We start from the raw sequence: 16,162 nt of genomic DNA, 5'->3' as shown, positions 1-16,162 counted from the left end.
AAAAAAAAAAACCCCCCCTAATGGGATCTGTTGAGAGCCAGTTTGTGATCCATCTTGTGACATAAGGGTTTATGCCCTGGCTGGTGAGCTTATCAATAATACCTGAATAGGGAATGGTGTCAAATGCTTTAGCAGTGTCAAGGTAAGCCCTGTGTACCTCCTTTCCTTTATCTATAGCTTGAGTAACTGTCTCAAAGAAATCCGCCAGTTTCAGGAGGCATGATCTGCCCTTGAAGCCGAACTGTGTGGGGTCCAGCGACTGGAGGGTCCCAATCTCTCGATTTATGAATTCCATAATTCGCTCCATAGCCTTACAGATCAGACTGGTCAGGCTTATTGGTCGGTAGTTCCCAGCGTCAGTTGTGGCCCCACCCTTGTTTAGCGGGACCACCATTGCCGTGCAAATGTATGTGTATATATATATATATATATCTGTGTGTATATAATATATATATATGTATATATATATATATATATATATATATATATATATATATATATATATATATATGGGTCTACTTCATTGCCCTAACTTCCTATTGACTGACACCCATCTGCCCGAGACCAAATGACTGACATTTAATTTGACCGACACTTCATTTGACTGATTTTGGCAAGTAATTGGAATATGTCCCCTTCCCCACTGTAGTGCAAAGCCCCCCATTTTCATATTGTTTGGTTTTGCTTTCATATTGCTTAGTCCCCCCCCCCCCAGCTAAATATTCTAACTCCAGGGTCGCACTACAGTGGGGAAGGGGACATATTCCCTTTACTTGCTGGTCAAGTGAAGTGCCAGTCAAGTGAAGTGGAACCATATATATATTTACACGTATCTGTGCATAGACGTATATCTGTACATAGACGTGTGTATGTGTGTGTGTATATATATATATATATATATATATATATATATATATATATATATATATATATATATAGAGAGAGAGAGAGAGAGACATTGTACAAGGCTTTATTCTCACCTTTGAAAGCGAAATTGGTTAGACTTAAAATGGCCCATGGCCCACAAGTGCAGCTAGCCTTGTATTTAGCTAAGACCCTCTACCCCTACTCCCATTGCTTTCTGTTGCTTTCCTTCTGGCTGAGGGGTCTGTCTTGCATCCTTTTCTCCTTTTTTCCTTCCTTAATTTACTCCTTAATGCTTTGTTCTTGGGTTGATTTGGTTCTTCTGGGCAGTTTGCCCTTCATTTGTGAGGATTGGGCTTATCCTTATTAGGATTAGGTGTTGCATATTTTCCTTTCACCTTTCATGCAGGACATGCGTCTGACATGGCACCTGGAAGGTGTAAAACTTTAGAATGCTGGTCAGATGTTTGGCTATCTTTGGCATTATATCCCAAGAGTAAACCGTCCTGCAACAGTAAAGATACTCTTATGGTAGGATCTTATACAACTGTACTTCTGCTTTTTAAAAAGGTGTTTAACCATAAACACACGTTGCAGGTCTTAGCTGGATTTTTGGTCAAGTAGGAAGGCATGAGATATTGTAGTAGATATTTGCTGAAGTCTAGGAATAGAATGTCTAGACACTGAGTTCTGTTTTTGCAATGAGAACATGATTTCATTAATAAATTTGTGTCCCGTTATTTGTTTGAGTGTGCTGTCATTGCAGCCCTGTTGAATTTAGTCAAATATGTACATGTAGTGCCCTTATGACATACGTTTTTCTTTTTTAGACTCACTTTAATAGATTTTTTTGTGAATATAATTTCAGTGCTGTGGTTAGTTAATGTCTGTTTTTGGATTATTTTGTGATAAGTGTATTTTTAGAAAATACAAACATACCATACTCCTAGTTAAAATTCGCAGTGAACATGCTGGCAACCTCCCTACCAGTTGTTCAAGGAGGTAATAAACAACCAAAGGGGAAAAACCTACAGTTACCTGAAGGGTCTGTTGGAGCCAGTTACGTTTCTTGGGTGGGGGAGGTACCCTATTCTGAAGGTTGCCTATGTTAAGTCCTTTAAGTTAGTTTAGTCATTTTTTTTCCATTTATAAGAGTATGTGGTAATTGTCAATTCTGAAGAAATAAACTGATCTAGACTTCTTGCTGATAGGGTTGTCCATCTCTGTATTTAGGCAGTGTGATGCAGTTATTTCAAGCAGAAATAGACTGGGTGACTATGGGTGAAGGAGAATATAGGGATCACATTTATACAAGAGTGCTCTCCAAAGAGAAATGTGGTTTGTGATTCAAACTAATGTCTGTGTGCATAACTGAGTATTTTGTCCTATGTTTAAGATGAGCGTTTCCAGATAATATGAATGTGATCGAAGGTGGACTTTAAATATTTTAAATTTCTTTCAGGCATTAATTTAGTGCGTCCAAAGTCTTCAGAGATGGTGATAGCAAGGCATAATATGGTGTATGGTCGATTTCTCAAAGCATGTCAGAAGCAAGATTTAATTCTTGGTGACTTCCAGAGAAGAGTACTGTAAGTTATTTGTTTATTTGCTGCGTCTTTAAAATGATGCTAAATATTTTATTTGTGAAAAATCTAATTTTGCTTGGAAAAAATCTTCTAAAATCCTTAGTAAAACGTATCTAAATAAAATAAGAAATCTGTACTTTTAAATCACAAAAAAAGTTTTGGGGTTAACAGCATACTGAGTGATTATCTCAACCACTGTGGTAATAGTTGGGTAACTTATTTCAATTTTTTTCAAGAATAACTTCACTTTGGCACAAAGTTGTGAGCCCATGTCAACAAAGGTTAATGGTAATGCCTTAGTACTTCCCAGTACTTTACTTTTCAGACACCTTTGATCACTTCCCAGGAGGTGGTCACTTTTTCTTTGCATTTGTTGGACTGTGTAATGTTATAAGCCGATTGGTTGTATGCTGGGTAACTTGCATCAGATTCTGCTTCCCAGAAAGTAGAGGCCTTCAGAACTCCAGTGGTATGAAGTGAAATCCTGTAGGTAAATGCCCTGGCAGGCTTGTGTGATCTTTTTATTTTTAAAAACCTCTAGCCTGCTTACCACGTGTTAAGTTTAAGCTTTCGACAGGCCAGAGAAGAAAGTTTATCACTTAAGCATGGATTCCCCCTTGGGGATACTTCCCATGTTAAGTTTATTGTTATAGTCCTATTTATTGAATCACTTACTGGATAACTGGTTCTCTTTCCTGTTTTAGCTTCAAGAGAAGAGTTGGCCAAGGCCTTTGGCTCTGATTCACTGTGGCCCACCATAATGGATTTTGACTTGCCTCTACTGGGTGGCTTGGTGAAGCCATCTTATTTACTGGACCGTTGATCTTGAAACATCACAATGCATAAATATACATCCACTTCGTAAAATTTGCATGTAATATCAGTTGTGATTTCATTTCTTCAGTTGCACAACTTATTTAAGCAGTTATCAACATTCATCTTGATGGAATGTTTTATATTTTGGTGTTTTTGAAGGAATGTTAACATTTATCTCCTTAGGAAGGCATTCTGTTTTATTTAAAAACAAAATCACCTGTACACATGCAGCCTGGGTTGATAAGCTCATATCTATGAATTTACTTTGTCATATACAGCAAGGAATGTCTGCATCTTAATGAGATTAAAAATTAAATATTGTATACCCCATGTTTTCACTATTTAGGTTTAAACAGGTGATTTGGGTTTGTTAAATTTACCCTTTACAGTCACAAACTGAGCCAAGAATGCAACACCGCATACATAATCGAAGTACTTTGCCATAAGAAATAAAGGTCTTTGTACTGAGAGTGTAGTACATAATTGTAAGACTGAAGAAATCTATGTAGTGAGAAAGTGATTTATAATTGTAAACTTGTGTACAGTATGGAGAATAGAGCATGTTTGTACAACAAAATATTTGCATAGTGGTAATACAAGGAGGTAGTTACAGTAGGAAGCATCCAGTCAACATAAGAACTGCAAATATGCAGATATTAATAAAGGAATTTAGAAAGTAAAGCTTTCACTAACTTGTCAGTGAAATGTGTACTTTGATTAATTTAGATAAGAACTGTAAGCTGTTTTTAGAATTGAGGAAAATCATGTTAAATGAGCATGCATTTCCATGTGGCAGGAGCTTTTTTAGACCAGCCTTTTACAACCCTGCATAATTGAAAATTGAGGTCTGTTTTGTAAGGATTACTGATGTCTAAGTATGTTAGGCTGCAAGTGTTGGTTGGGTATAGGAAACTGAATGATTTTGAAGACTGGGAGACCAGTTCATTTTAACCGTGGAGGCATAGTGATCATGAGGGATTGGATTTTGGCATGGGGTTGGGATAATGGTTAAGGTGTTTGACTTACAAATGCAAGGTGCTTCTCAGGTGGGGATAATTGTCTAGGCTTAGCGGTTCAGAAGAGCAGTTAAATACTAGTTGAGCTCTGACTGAGCGCAGTGCATGAATTTTGGTACTTTTTCTGTTGGAGCAGGGCTTATTGATAAGTCTTATTCCAGTGTAGGAGTAAATGGAATATGGCTTTTCATGGTTCAGATATTCAGAAACTAGAGATTTTATTGGGTATTTTGAGTTAATTACATTTTCAGAATGCATCGTTTGTATTTAATTTGAATCAATAACAAAGCATCTTGTCTACTTTAGTGAAATTTGAGCAATTTGGATCCTTTTTAGTGAAAATGACATTAGGTTTTTTTCCTCTCTTTAGTACAGCATAACATTAAATCTTATGTCATTTTCAGACCTTCCTCAAATGGGTTTGAATCTGACCTTCGGATCAGACTCTGCCACTTTTTCCAGCTCGTGGAATACTGAAACTCTTCAGCTCTGCCCTTACTCATAATGCACTAGATCCCCTACCATACCATAGATCTCGTCTGCCACCTTCTCATACAGATGTGGTCACTGTCAGCTGTCAAGCAGTAGTAGGTTTTTGTGAGTAAAATTAGAAATTTCTTTATCTGTCTGCCTCTTTTTTAATTAAGTTCTCTGCATAGTCTCTTGCTTTTTGTTTTTAACACTTAGTGTAATTCTACAGTACCATATCTGACATTTTCCTTTTCACTTTTATTTTTCTCCTTTATACCTTTTAGGTATGTTCTTTTGTTATCGTGGTTGGTAATGCTTTCCTTTTTGCCTTTAACTTTTAAAAAAAAAAAAAAATTATTTTTATTCTTGTAGAAAAGATTTGGCTGAAAAAAACTCTTAAAAAGTACAGTTTGTAGCCATAACATTTCCACTATCCAGTGTAACACTGTATGCTTGTTTGTTTAGGCCCAGCCCACTTGCATGCTGCCTGTGATATAAGGCCTTCAACCATAGGGCCCTTTTTATTTTTTTCCACAGGAAAAATAGGTTAATTTTCAGTATTTACTCCCTTCAGAATCTTCCGATACAGCATTTGGGGCTCAAAACCCCTAAGAAGCATGACAAAATAAAGGTTCCTAGACTCAGAGTTCGGAACAGCCTCTTAATTTCTAACTCTACAGATCCAGTCTCTTTTGATCCAAAGACAAACTCTTTGGATCTGAACCCATGGATCCGAAGAAACAGGTCACCTCGGATCTGATCTCATCTTAGCCTGGATCTGATTTCTTCTGATCTCCCATCTCCCTTTTTAGAAAGGCGTTGTCATTCTATGGCTTCATTAATAGCTGCTTCTTGTTCCTCCAGTAGTCCGTCTGAAGCAGACGTGGCCAGGATGATGAAAGTTCTATCAACACAAATTCAAATAGGGGTTCTCCCATCTCCTACCCCATTGGGTTCAGAGACCTTCGCGAGTACTACCCCACCTATTTTGTCGACTCCTCTGACCTTTGGTTTCAGAGCTGTTTGGTCCAGGGAGCCCAGATTTGTCCTCATTGAGTCTGAAGATCATTGTGTCTTCTGTGCCGTTACTATCTGAGTGGACTGGCTCAGAGCATGTTTGAGCCGGACACACACTGAGCCAAAGCATCAGTGATGGTTCTGGGGTGTTGTAGTCAACTCCTTGGAGAGAGAGAGAGAGAGACATGCTGTGAGAAGCCACGCTTTCAATCCATCGGCTCCTTCTGACCCAAAGGCATCCCTCTCAAGGCAGGGGGTCTGAGCATCATCTCTTCCCCACGACCTCTCAAGGTATTTACAGACATTACCACAGTGATGACCTATTTTTTTTACATACCACGATATTTTATCATATTTGCTGGCTGGCACTCCTGGTCTGGGATATTGCTGTCCAGTATTAAGTGACATTTCAGGCAGCTTACAATCCCTCAGGTCAAAACATTGTGGCAGACACTCTGAGCAGGTCCTTACCTAATTCCAACGAGAGTGGATGCTTCACTGGGTTGTCCACCAGTGGAATACTCCAAATAGATATATGTGCCTCCCCTCTGAGCAGACAACGTCCTGTATTTTGTGCCAGAGTCCCAGGTCCTCTTGTTTGGAAGGCAGATGCCTTTCTTGGAAGGGGATGGATATTTATGCTTTTGCTTCCCTTCCCTTCATTCTAAAAGTTCTGTTCAAAATTCAACAGCATGCTCCCAAAAATCTTGTTGGTGACTCCCTTTTGGCTGAGATAGCATTGGTTCCCTCTTCTGCATTTAGCCAAGGGCAGTCATCACAAGTTACCAAAGAAGGTGGACCTACTCAAACAAGGCAGAGGGATCCTGCATCCATCCTCACCTGTATACTTCTCAACTGACATTGTGGGTGATAGGATTCTGATTCCACATAGACCCTTTTTTCTTAGGAGATGCTTGGGGTCCTGCAGGAGGCCATTAAACCCAATACTAGGAAATCCAATTTAACTAAATGGAAGAGGTTTTCTATTTGGTGTCTTTGTCGTAACCTGGATCCACTTTCAGTGGATGTTCCTTTGGTTCTCTCTTTGTGAATTGTTCAATTCTGAGCTGGCTTATTCTTCTGTTAGGGTCCACTTAACAGTATCTCTGCTTGTCTGCCTTTATCTCCTCCTATGCCTTCTGGACTTGAAGCTAAACAATTCCTGAAAGGCATCCTTCGAATTAGGTTTCCCAGGAACCCTATTCCTCTTCCCTGGAATCTTAATTATGTTTTTGGAAAAATTGACTGGCTACTTTTGAACCTACAGCTTCACGTTCCTTACATCTTTGCTCTTGGTAGACTGTCCTTTTGTTGGCCCTTATTTCTGTCAGACGGCTGTCCGAACTTCAAGCCCTTATGACTTGTCCTCCTTTTTTGGTGTTTCATAAGGATAGTGTGTCCTATGCTATTCCTCCTTTTATGCCCAAGGTGGTGAATGAGATGTCCCTTAATCATTCTGTTCATTTGTCCACTTTTTGCCCTTTTTACACAATCTGCCAGTGAGAAGGTGATGCACATGTTGAATGTGCATATACAATTCAGATTTTATTTAGATATGACTATTAGGAAATGTGATCAGCTCTTTGTTTCATTTCATCCCAGGTCCTTGGGATTAGCTGTATCCAAGCAAACTATTTATTCTTGGATCTCAAAAGCTGTTTGTTATTCCTTTTATGTTAAGAGCTTTTTTTTCTGATAAGGCTCAGTCTAGTAGGTCTGCAGCTTCTAATGCTTTTTCAAGGGTTTGGACCCTAATTCAATTCTTGAGGCAGCTACTTGGACTTCTGTAATTACATTTACCAAACACTGCAAGTGGGATGGACTTGTTAGAGCTGGTTTTGCTAGGGCCATCCTTCATGGCTTCTAGAGGGTTCTGCTGGTCTTTCCTCCACTCAAGTTTCGTCTTGAGCTTTGGCACTCTCCCTAATGTAAAGAATATTGCAACAGTGAAATGAAAGGACATAATACAGTTGCGTAAAATCATGCCATAATGGTAGAAGTCTTTCTCTTCACTGTTAACATATTCATGCCTTCCCTCCACTCCCTGGTCCGTTTCCATTCTTGATGTACTGATTACCTAAAGGCTTTGGTATACTGGCTAGACATCGGACCGCCCTTGGCAGGGAATCCCTAATGTTAGGAATCTTGCAGCAGTGAAGAGAAGGACATTTACCATTATGATAAAGAATTTACACACGTACATTTTGGGGAAATCCAACATGATGGCAGACAGGTGGAGCAGGTCCATTCTAATGCTTCACTAGTGGTCCCTTAGCATGAAAGTTTTGGAAGAGGTATTCTGTCGATGTGGCCAACCTCGCTCTGACCTCTTTGTATCTTCTCATCAACCACAAGTGCAGCAGGTTGTTTGACACTCTTCTCTATGATTGGCCCATTGGTCTCCTCTAGTATTTTACCTTGTACTTTTTAATCCCCAAATTCCTTCAGAAAGCATCTCTGTTGAAGAGCACAGTCAGTAAGTATGAGAGTTATGGTAATCGATCAGGATAGTTTAAGTATTTATGGCCTTTAATTTTCTTGGTTAGAAGTCTTAGACTTTCCCATTTGATTAACCATTTGGAATTTTACACGCCAAATGAGGCATTGTATATTCAGTGATGGATCTGATATGGGAAGAGTATGGTGGTATGATGCCTTTTTTGGATTTTCTTACTTTTGAGTTGAGTAACTTTTTTGACAAATATACTGCATTTTTCATTTAGCTGTAGATGTGTATATTTCAACCCTTGCTGGAGCTGTTCAGTAGCGGTAGATCAATGACTGAGATTGTTATAGTGCTTGTTTTGCAGTCATCATCAAACTTCATTAGCCACACTTCTGGGATACTAGATCAAATGTCTGCAAAACAAATCCCAAAGAGGATAGATCTCGGCACAGAATTTGATAGTACCTCATTAATCACAGCTCTCTATTCAGACAGGATACTAGCAACTTTCATAACATAAGGTCTGCTGGGTTGCAAAATTGCTATCCAAAGGATAATATAGGGGTTTACACCAATGAGCTAATTTTTGGATCTCTGGCATTTCTCCTAGAGTAAACTGGGTAGGTTCCCATCCCCTGATGAGACGAAAAGCTACGCACGTGTGGGCTTTTGAAAAGAAAAATAACAATCTGAGTGAAGGTAAAGTATACCAGCCATGGCAGATGTCAGAAGAAACTCTGAAAATAAGGAAGTAGTTATCAAATCAGCTTCTTTTGCAGTCCCAGAACCATACAAGTGACCAGGAGGTAATATTAGGGTGCAGTGGCAAAGACATGGGGATTTGAATGCCATTTAAAATGATTTGGGAGTATATAAAAGAAATGAGAGAGACTTGGGGGATCTTAATGATACCGTGCAGCAGAAATGGAAGGAAGTGAGGTTGCGGCTTTAAATGAGCATAAAGGGGTCCTACAGCTTGTAGATGTAAACACTGAGTTGAGGGCCAGAGTGGAGGAGGCTGAAATCAGGCAAGTGTACTTAGAGGAATAGAAAGTAGAGAGAGAAGATGGTACTCAAAGAAGAAGAAAAAATGTTCTGCTAGTAGGAATGCCAGAGCAAATGGAGGGTTGAGAAAATGTAAAGTTTGTATAAGATAGAATTTAAATGGACAAGCTGGAAGGAAATATGAGTAGAACTGAATGTAGTGTTGAAATCCATTAATAGAGAGCAGAAAGGATCTAAACCATATGGCAGTGTGATGTCCCACATACAGTATGAGGGGTAACTGTTGGGAGAGCTGTGGAAATGGTGGGGGGGGGCGTGGCAAAGGTAAGACGTGTAAGTGTGTTTGTCAAGCTAGACATTTCATAGGAATCCAAGCAAAAGAGAAGTCCAGATTTTATCTTGGTAATGAGAGCTTGCTGGCAAAGTGGAATAAAATGGAGAATTATTTACCCTGCAAGCTGTCTGTCTTTTCTGGGCCATGCAGTAATTTGGAGGAAGCTCTGAGTATGCTGCAGAAGCTATAAATGTTCTGGCAATGGAGCAATGGAGGGGAAGGAGTTACTGTAAAATGGAAGACTAGAGAAGAATGAGTAAAAAGCGAGAGAGTTACGTTCCCTATGTTTAAGAGGAAATAGAAATTGAAAGAGCAGTGATTGTAGGTGGTGAGTAATAGGACAAGGGAACGGTTGAAACAGCATTCGGGAGAGAACTTAAGGGTAGAGGAAGTAAACACATGACCTGTGGATTGAAGGGTATACTCTTGCATAGTTTGGGACACAAGATTTAATGTCCGTATAGTTTTTACCAGGATGCTGTGGGGGATGTGCCAAGGCCAAAAGGTCTTGTATCAAATGTGGGCTTCTTTTAAACTAACACTCAGGTGAGTGTAGGAGTTAAATATAAGACATGTTTGTTTATTCCTATGGTGTAAATGTATGGTTAATAAATAAGCAACATATTAAATGTATCCCTTTTAAGGGAAAAGATGTAAGGGGGGAGGGAGTGTAATAGCGCAGACGTGTTGGAAGCCAAATTAACAAGTACTCTAGTCTGGCTAGAATGTAAAAGGGGTTGAACATTTTACGAGTGCATGTGTAAAAGTGAGAGTTGCACTGTTTTAAAAATGAAGAGGCCCCTGTGTAAATAGACAATCTAGAGTGTACAAGCTAGAAAAGTGACTGTGTACTGTTTATCATGGCTATGTAAATAAAACTGAGGAATATGTTAATTACACCTGAGGAAAATGTAAAGGGGTGTATAGTGTTTAGAAGCATAAGTGCTGGGAAAGCGATAGTGCTGATTTCATAGAGTGAAGGGGACTGTAACCATTGTAACACTCAGGTGAGTATGTAAGTTGCATGCAAGATTTGCTGTGTAATCTGACAGTGTAAATATGTGGTTGATAAATAAACATTAAATTATTAAATGTGCTCCTGTAATTGAAACAGTATGACAAGGTTTGGAGCTGATGGGATACATCAAAAAGATGGACAGAAACTGATCTTGGTGTGATGGGGTGACCAATAAAGAGGAAAATGTAGTGGTGGGGGAGTGATGAGATGGCGGACAAGATGGAATGGTAATGGAGGATAACGGATAAGGAATGATTCAAAGCATAAAATGGAATATGATTGGGTTAAATAACCTGGTTAAAGGGGCGCATTGTATGTAAAATGTGGAGAGGAGATTTAGTTGCACTAATAGAAATTTGTTAATGAACTAAAATTTGGCGATTGATTTTTAAAGTGGCAGCAGCATGATGAAGTAAGATATGTCAGGATGTAGTGGTGCTACAGATCTGATTGAGTATTGGAAGATGAAACTGTGTAGTGGGTGTAAAGGGATGGATACAAGGCTAAAAAGTGATGATAGTAGCAGTTTGCTTATCGTTAAAAGCAACGTAAAGAGCAGTTAGTGATAATAGCTAGGATTATGGTATTTCAGGAGGCAATACTTACAGTACAACGGCACTGGAATATAGTAACCAAGGTAAGTGTTAGTGGAGGCCCAAGAGCTGAGAGAGAGACAAGAAAGAAATGGTTTGGAGGAGCTGACCAGAACTTTAGGGATGGTGGCTGTATGGTTAATGAGAAATAGAGTAAGAGAAGATGAACATACATGTATTTTTATCAAAGGCATCTGGAGTAGTTCCAGATGGTGTTTTTGTATGAATACATATATTTATATATATATATATATATATATATATATGTATATATAGATAGATATGTAAAGATGATTACAGAGGAGGGAGAGGAAAACAAAACTGAAGTAGCTTGATGACTTAAGGTTGCCGCAGAAGAGAAATGGACCAAGGAACGACAAGTATAAACACAGGGAGCATGTAGGCCAAGATAGATAACAGAATATTCCAGAATGTGGGCACTTGACTACCTTATTTCAGCAACACTGGGCGGCGCAATGGTGCAGCAGTTAGTGTTGTCTCACAGCAAGAGGTTCACTGATTCGATTCTTGGCTGGAGTGCCTTCTGTGTGGAGTCTGCATGTCCTCCGTGTACGCATGTGTTTCCTTCTATATTCCAAAAACGTGTCTGGAACCTTTCTCTTTTGGCCTCTGCTGAAAATGAGCTCGGTCCCAGTCTGACTTTCCTGGTAACCAAATGATAAATAAAACGCTTCCTAAGCATTCTGGGCACAAACTGAAACTGGGGCAACAAGAAGTAAAAGGGGAGTTTATAAACTGAAGGCTGAAGAAATGGGGAGTGAAGCAGCAAATTTGGGAGAAATCTTTAGTATTTTTATACACTGTTATAAATTATATGCAGAGGAGCAAAGAGGGGAGGAAACGCAGATTAATTGGAAAGTTGGTGGAGGTTGAGATTATCCAATATATCAGGGGAATTCATAGAATGGTTAATAGGCTCAATTTCAACAGAAGAGGTGAATATGCTCTGGAGTAGAGCAGAAAGGATGAAGTCACTGGGGAGTGATGGGATAACTTGTGAAGTGTGAAACCTGGAGAAGGCAAGCGTACCAGAGATCTTTTAAAACTACATTAAATCTTTTTTCGATAAACATCTTTAGTAAATTATCATGTATGATACAGGCAGTCTTAGTTATATAAATGAAAAACATTACCACTTCAGTTGTAAGCATTATACATCAGACACCATTGAAACAACTGTAGTTGCAACCATTGTACACTACTTACCTATCCAGTCATTGTCAGTTAAGCATTGTATGGCTTATTCAAATCCTGCCTCTTAAACCTCATTCCTTCTCTGAAAATATTTTCCCACAATTCCCATTTTTCCTATGTAGTTTGCTTCTTCCCTTTTCTAAAGATCCCAATTCCAGTTTTATCTCCGTTACTATATTCTGTGCTTGTAAAGTTGGTCTAGACTTTGATTTCCATTTTCTAGTAATTGTCCTTTTGGCAGCCACTGTAATTGGACTCCGCAAGACTTTACTATGTCTAGGCAATTCTGATTCTGTATCAAAGCTCAAAAAATCATCTCCCCCGTCAGTCTAGCAGAGCGGTCTGCAGGGAATCCCTAAAGTCTGCCAGCTCATTACACTCCCAAAAAATATGATCTGATGTTAATCTTTTTTCCATTCATCACTGATGGGTTCAGTTCCGAGCCCCTCGGAACTGTCTCGGCCAAATACCAAGCTCGCGTGCACCAAAAATTCTTGAGCTAAGCTGCTACCCGCAATGCCCTTCTCCCTGTTACCTCAGATCTGGTTTGTCGTGTACCCATATAGCAGCATTTTACCAACCTGTCAAACTAAGTGTTACTTGATACTTTTTGTAATTTTGGATATTTATCCCTTATTTAGTCACTTTTGAAATCTTTTCTATTTCATTTGTTTTACTGTTGTATCTTTTCTAACTAGCTCTACCCATTGGGTAATCCTTTTTACTATCATTGGTATGCCTTCTCCTTACCCTTGTAGTATTGCTTGAAACCATTGTTATCTTTCCTTGCCTTTTTAGGTGTTTAGTATTCTTAACTGGCGATTTGTGTGTGTAAATGTCTGACAAAAAAGGGACTTTGGGGTATAAACATTGTACCTCTTGCAATGGTAAACTCCCAAACAGCGACTCTCTCAATGAGTGTGTTTATTGTCTGGGGGTTTCTAACCTCTGTTAAACCCTCTTGTCAAATTTGCCGAAGTTTCAGTCAGCGGAAGCTGAATGAAAGGAAAAATAAATTTATTTTGAAAGGCCTTCTCGCTTCTTTCTCAGGGGCCCTTTGTGTCTGAGGTCTCAACCCCTCCAATAAAGGACAAGAAACGTCCCCATTCTGATCCCTCTTCACTGGCTGGTGATGAGAGTAAGACACACAAACATAAGGCCCACAAAACCTCCTCAGAGCATAGACTCGCTACTTTGGCACCGACTACTACTGTTCTGAGCGCTGCTTCTATTACTGCATTGACTCAAGCCATGGACATCACCGGATTTGTGACGTCAGCACCACCCTTGGCACCGACCTTGCCTTCCACTTCAGCTATGGCACCGACCCTGCCTTCCACTTCAACTACGGCACCGACCCATGCAATTTCCTTGTTACCAAGGACATAGACTCTGAGGGCCTGTTGGGCACAGAGTCCTTTTACTACTCCACTGATTACTTTGCCCTTGAATCTATTTCCAATTTGTCCATGAGGCTCCTCTGCCATGTAACCGAAGGATAGGCTAGAGTTGTGGGTGCAGGCATAGTCATGAGGCGTCATGCCTGGATGCTCATCTGTGACCTCGCGGACTCAAAGTCCTCCTTTTTGAACACCCCTATTGAACCATCTTCCTTATTTGGTTCTAAAATGAAGGACACGCTGGCCAGGTGCGAGCAAGACTGAAAGACTCTGCCGTTGGCCTATGTTTTTCCAAGCCTCAAAGTTCTTTTTCCAGGAACTAGAGGAGTGGGAAAATTTGGCACAAGAAATGTCAGGGTCCTTTCCTTAACGCACGTGTCGTGGATTCCCCAGAGGCAGAGGGGGTTCCAGTGGTGGAAGACTCCCCTTTAGGGGCAGAGGGGGGTTCCCTCTCTGGGCGGTCTTAACTCCCCTGAAGCATTGCCCGATTGCTTTCCTCTGGAAGCAGTCGGGGTTCGTTTTTCTCTGCATCAAACTGCATGGCACTATATTACAAACGATCGATGGGTGTAGCGAATAGTCTCCAGAAGCTACTACGTCCCGCTAACCTCCCGTCCAAAACCTATAAAGAACCTTCCCAATGTTCCACACAGTCAGAGAAGTGGCGGCTTCAGAGAAGAAAGCTGCGTCAAAAAAGTCATACGACCAGTCCCTCCAGAACAATGTGGATCCGGGTTTTACTCAAGATTCTTTTTAGTGCCAAAAAAGACTGGGGACTGGAGACCCATTCTGGATCGCGGCCATTTAAACAAATCAGTTGTACAAGCCAAGTTCCGCATGGTCACTATTCAATCCATTCTCCTCTTTTTAAGGGAGGATGTTTGGATGTGCTCGATAGACCTCCGGGATGTGTATTACCACATCAAAATGGGCAAACACTCCAGGAGTCTCCTTTGTTTCTGGCTGGGAGCCAATCATTACCAGTTCTGAGCCCTGCCCTTCGGTCTCTCGACGACCCCCAGAGTGTTCACAAAATGTCTGTCAGTAGTGACAGTTTATCTGAAACTTCAAGGATTCCAGGTGTTTCCATATTTAAACGATTGGCTCTTCTCCGCCCCCACCAAGCGTCTTCTGGCTATGGCCCTCCAATACACCCTTTCACTAGCAGAGTCCCTAGGCGTCACTGTACACTGGGAGAAGTCCAGCTTAGAACATACCCAACAGCTGGAATTTGTCGGGGCAGTTTTCGATACCCATCCTGCCCGGTATTTCTGCCGGCTCAGAGTTGAGGTTAAGATCATAAATGCGTGTGATACACCATCAAAAAAAGCCATCAGCAAGGGAAGTTCTCCAGGCTCTGGGGTCCATGGCTGCAGCCATTCTGGTAGTTCCTCTGGCAAGGTTACACACAAGACTGTTACAATAGCTTCTGTTGTCCCAGTAGTTTCAAAATCATCATCCCCTAAACTCACAGGTGCTCATAACCAACTCTTGCAAGGAAGATCTCCTCTGGTGGATGAGGCCAGATGCAGAACTTTGGTGTTGCCCCTTTCAGATCCCTCAGCCTAATGCCACTGTGACCATGGACACTTCCCTGATAGGGTGGGGTGGGGGGGCATTTTCAGGGAAAGATGGTCCAAGGCACGTGATCGAGTTTAGAGGCCAACCTGCATATCACTGTTCTGGAATTAAGAGTAGTGCTATTAGCGTTGCAAGCATTACATCCGCTTCTTCCCCATGGAACGATTGCAATTCAGTCAGACAGCGTCAGTAGTCTGGTACATCAACAAGCAAGAAGGAACCAAATCCTACCCCTTACGTCGAGAGGCCATGAGAATTTGGTACTGGGCGACAGCTTCCGACCGCTTTCTTATAACAATGCACGTCCCAGGGAGTCCCAACGTGATTGCAGACAGGTTGAGCAGATGCATTCTCCTTCCACACGAGTGGTGTCTCAACCCCAAAGTGACGGTAGAAATTTTCAGCCGATGGGGCCAGCCCTGCTGCAGTCTATTTGCCTCCCCTTCAAACAAATGCAGCCACTATTTTGCCCTCTTTCCCCCAGAGAGACACTCTGATTCACGATTGCCCCATGGGTCTCCTCTGCGCTTAATCCCCAATTCCCTTGATACCTCTATTCTTAAAGAAAGCCACTCTGTTGAGATGCAAGGTGATCCTCATTGCCCCATTCTGACCTCATCAAATGTAAATGTTCATCGTGTTTCAGTGTTGCAGTCAATACGATTGGGTTATCCTGCTGGCAGGCTACCTGCAGTCGGCCTGCATTTTAAAGTCTAGGTCCGGCGTCGGTTGCTGTCGCCTCCTCTCTGATGTCAGTGCGCCAGGGGTATAAAAGATGCAGCTGACGCCATTTTCTTTAG

The 16,162-nt window shown here is 40.9% G+C and overlaps 1 protein-coding gene across 1 annotated transcript in view; it reads left to right on the top strand.

The window, feature by feature from the left end:
- The window catches only part of HAUS6 (HAUS augmin like complex subunit 6), a 2,286,143-nt gene that overhangs the window by 783,288 nt on the left and 1,486,693 nt on the right, over window positions 1–16,162 (top strand). The window contains exon 5 of the mRNA XM_044060364.1: window positions 2,327–2,453. Within this exon, the coding sequence (XP_043916299.1) occupies window positions 2,327–2,453 (127 nt within the window). The remainder of the gene's footprint in view (window positions 1–2,326; window positions 2,454–16,162) is intronic.

Source organism: Protopterus annectens, chromosome 2.part0 (assembly GCF_019279795.1).
Source record: "Protopterus annectens isolate FY-2018-M chromosome 2.part0, PAN1.0, whole genome shotgun sequence".
NCBI lineage: Eukaryota > Metazoa > Chordata > Ceratodontiformes > Protopteridae > Protopterus > Protopterus annectens.
Note: the sequence above shows the minus strand (reverse complement) of the source record. Positions and strands in the feature narration are given on the sequence as shown.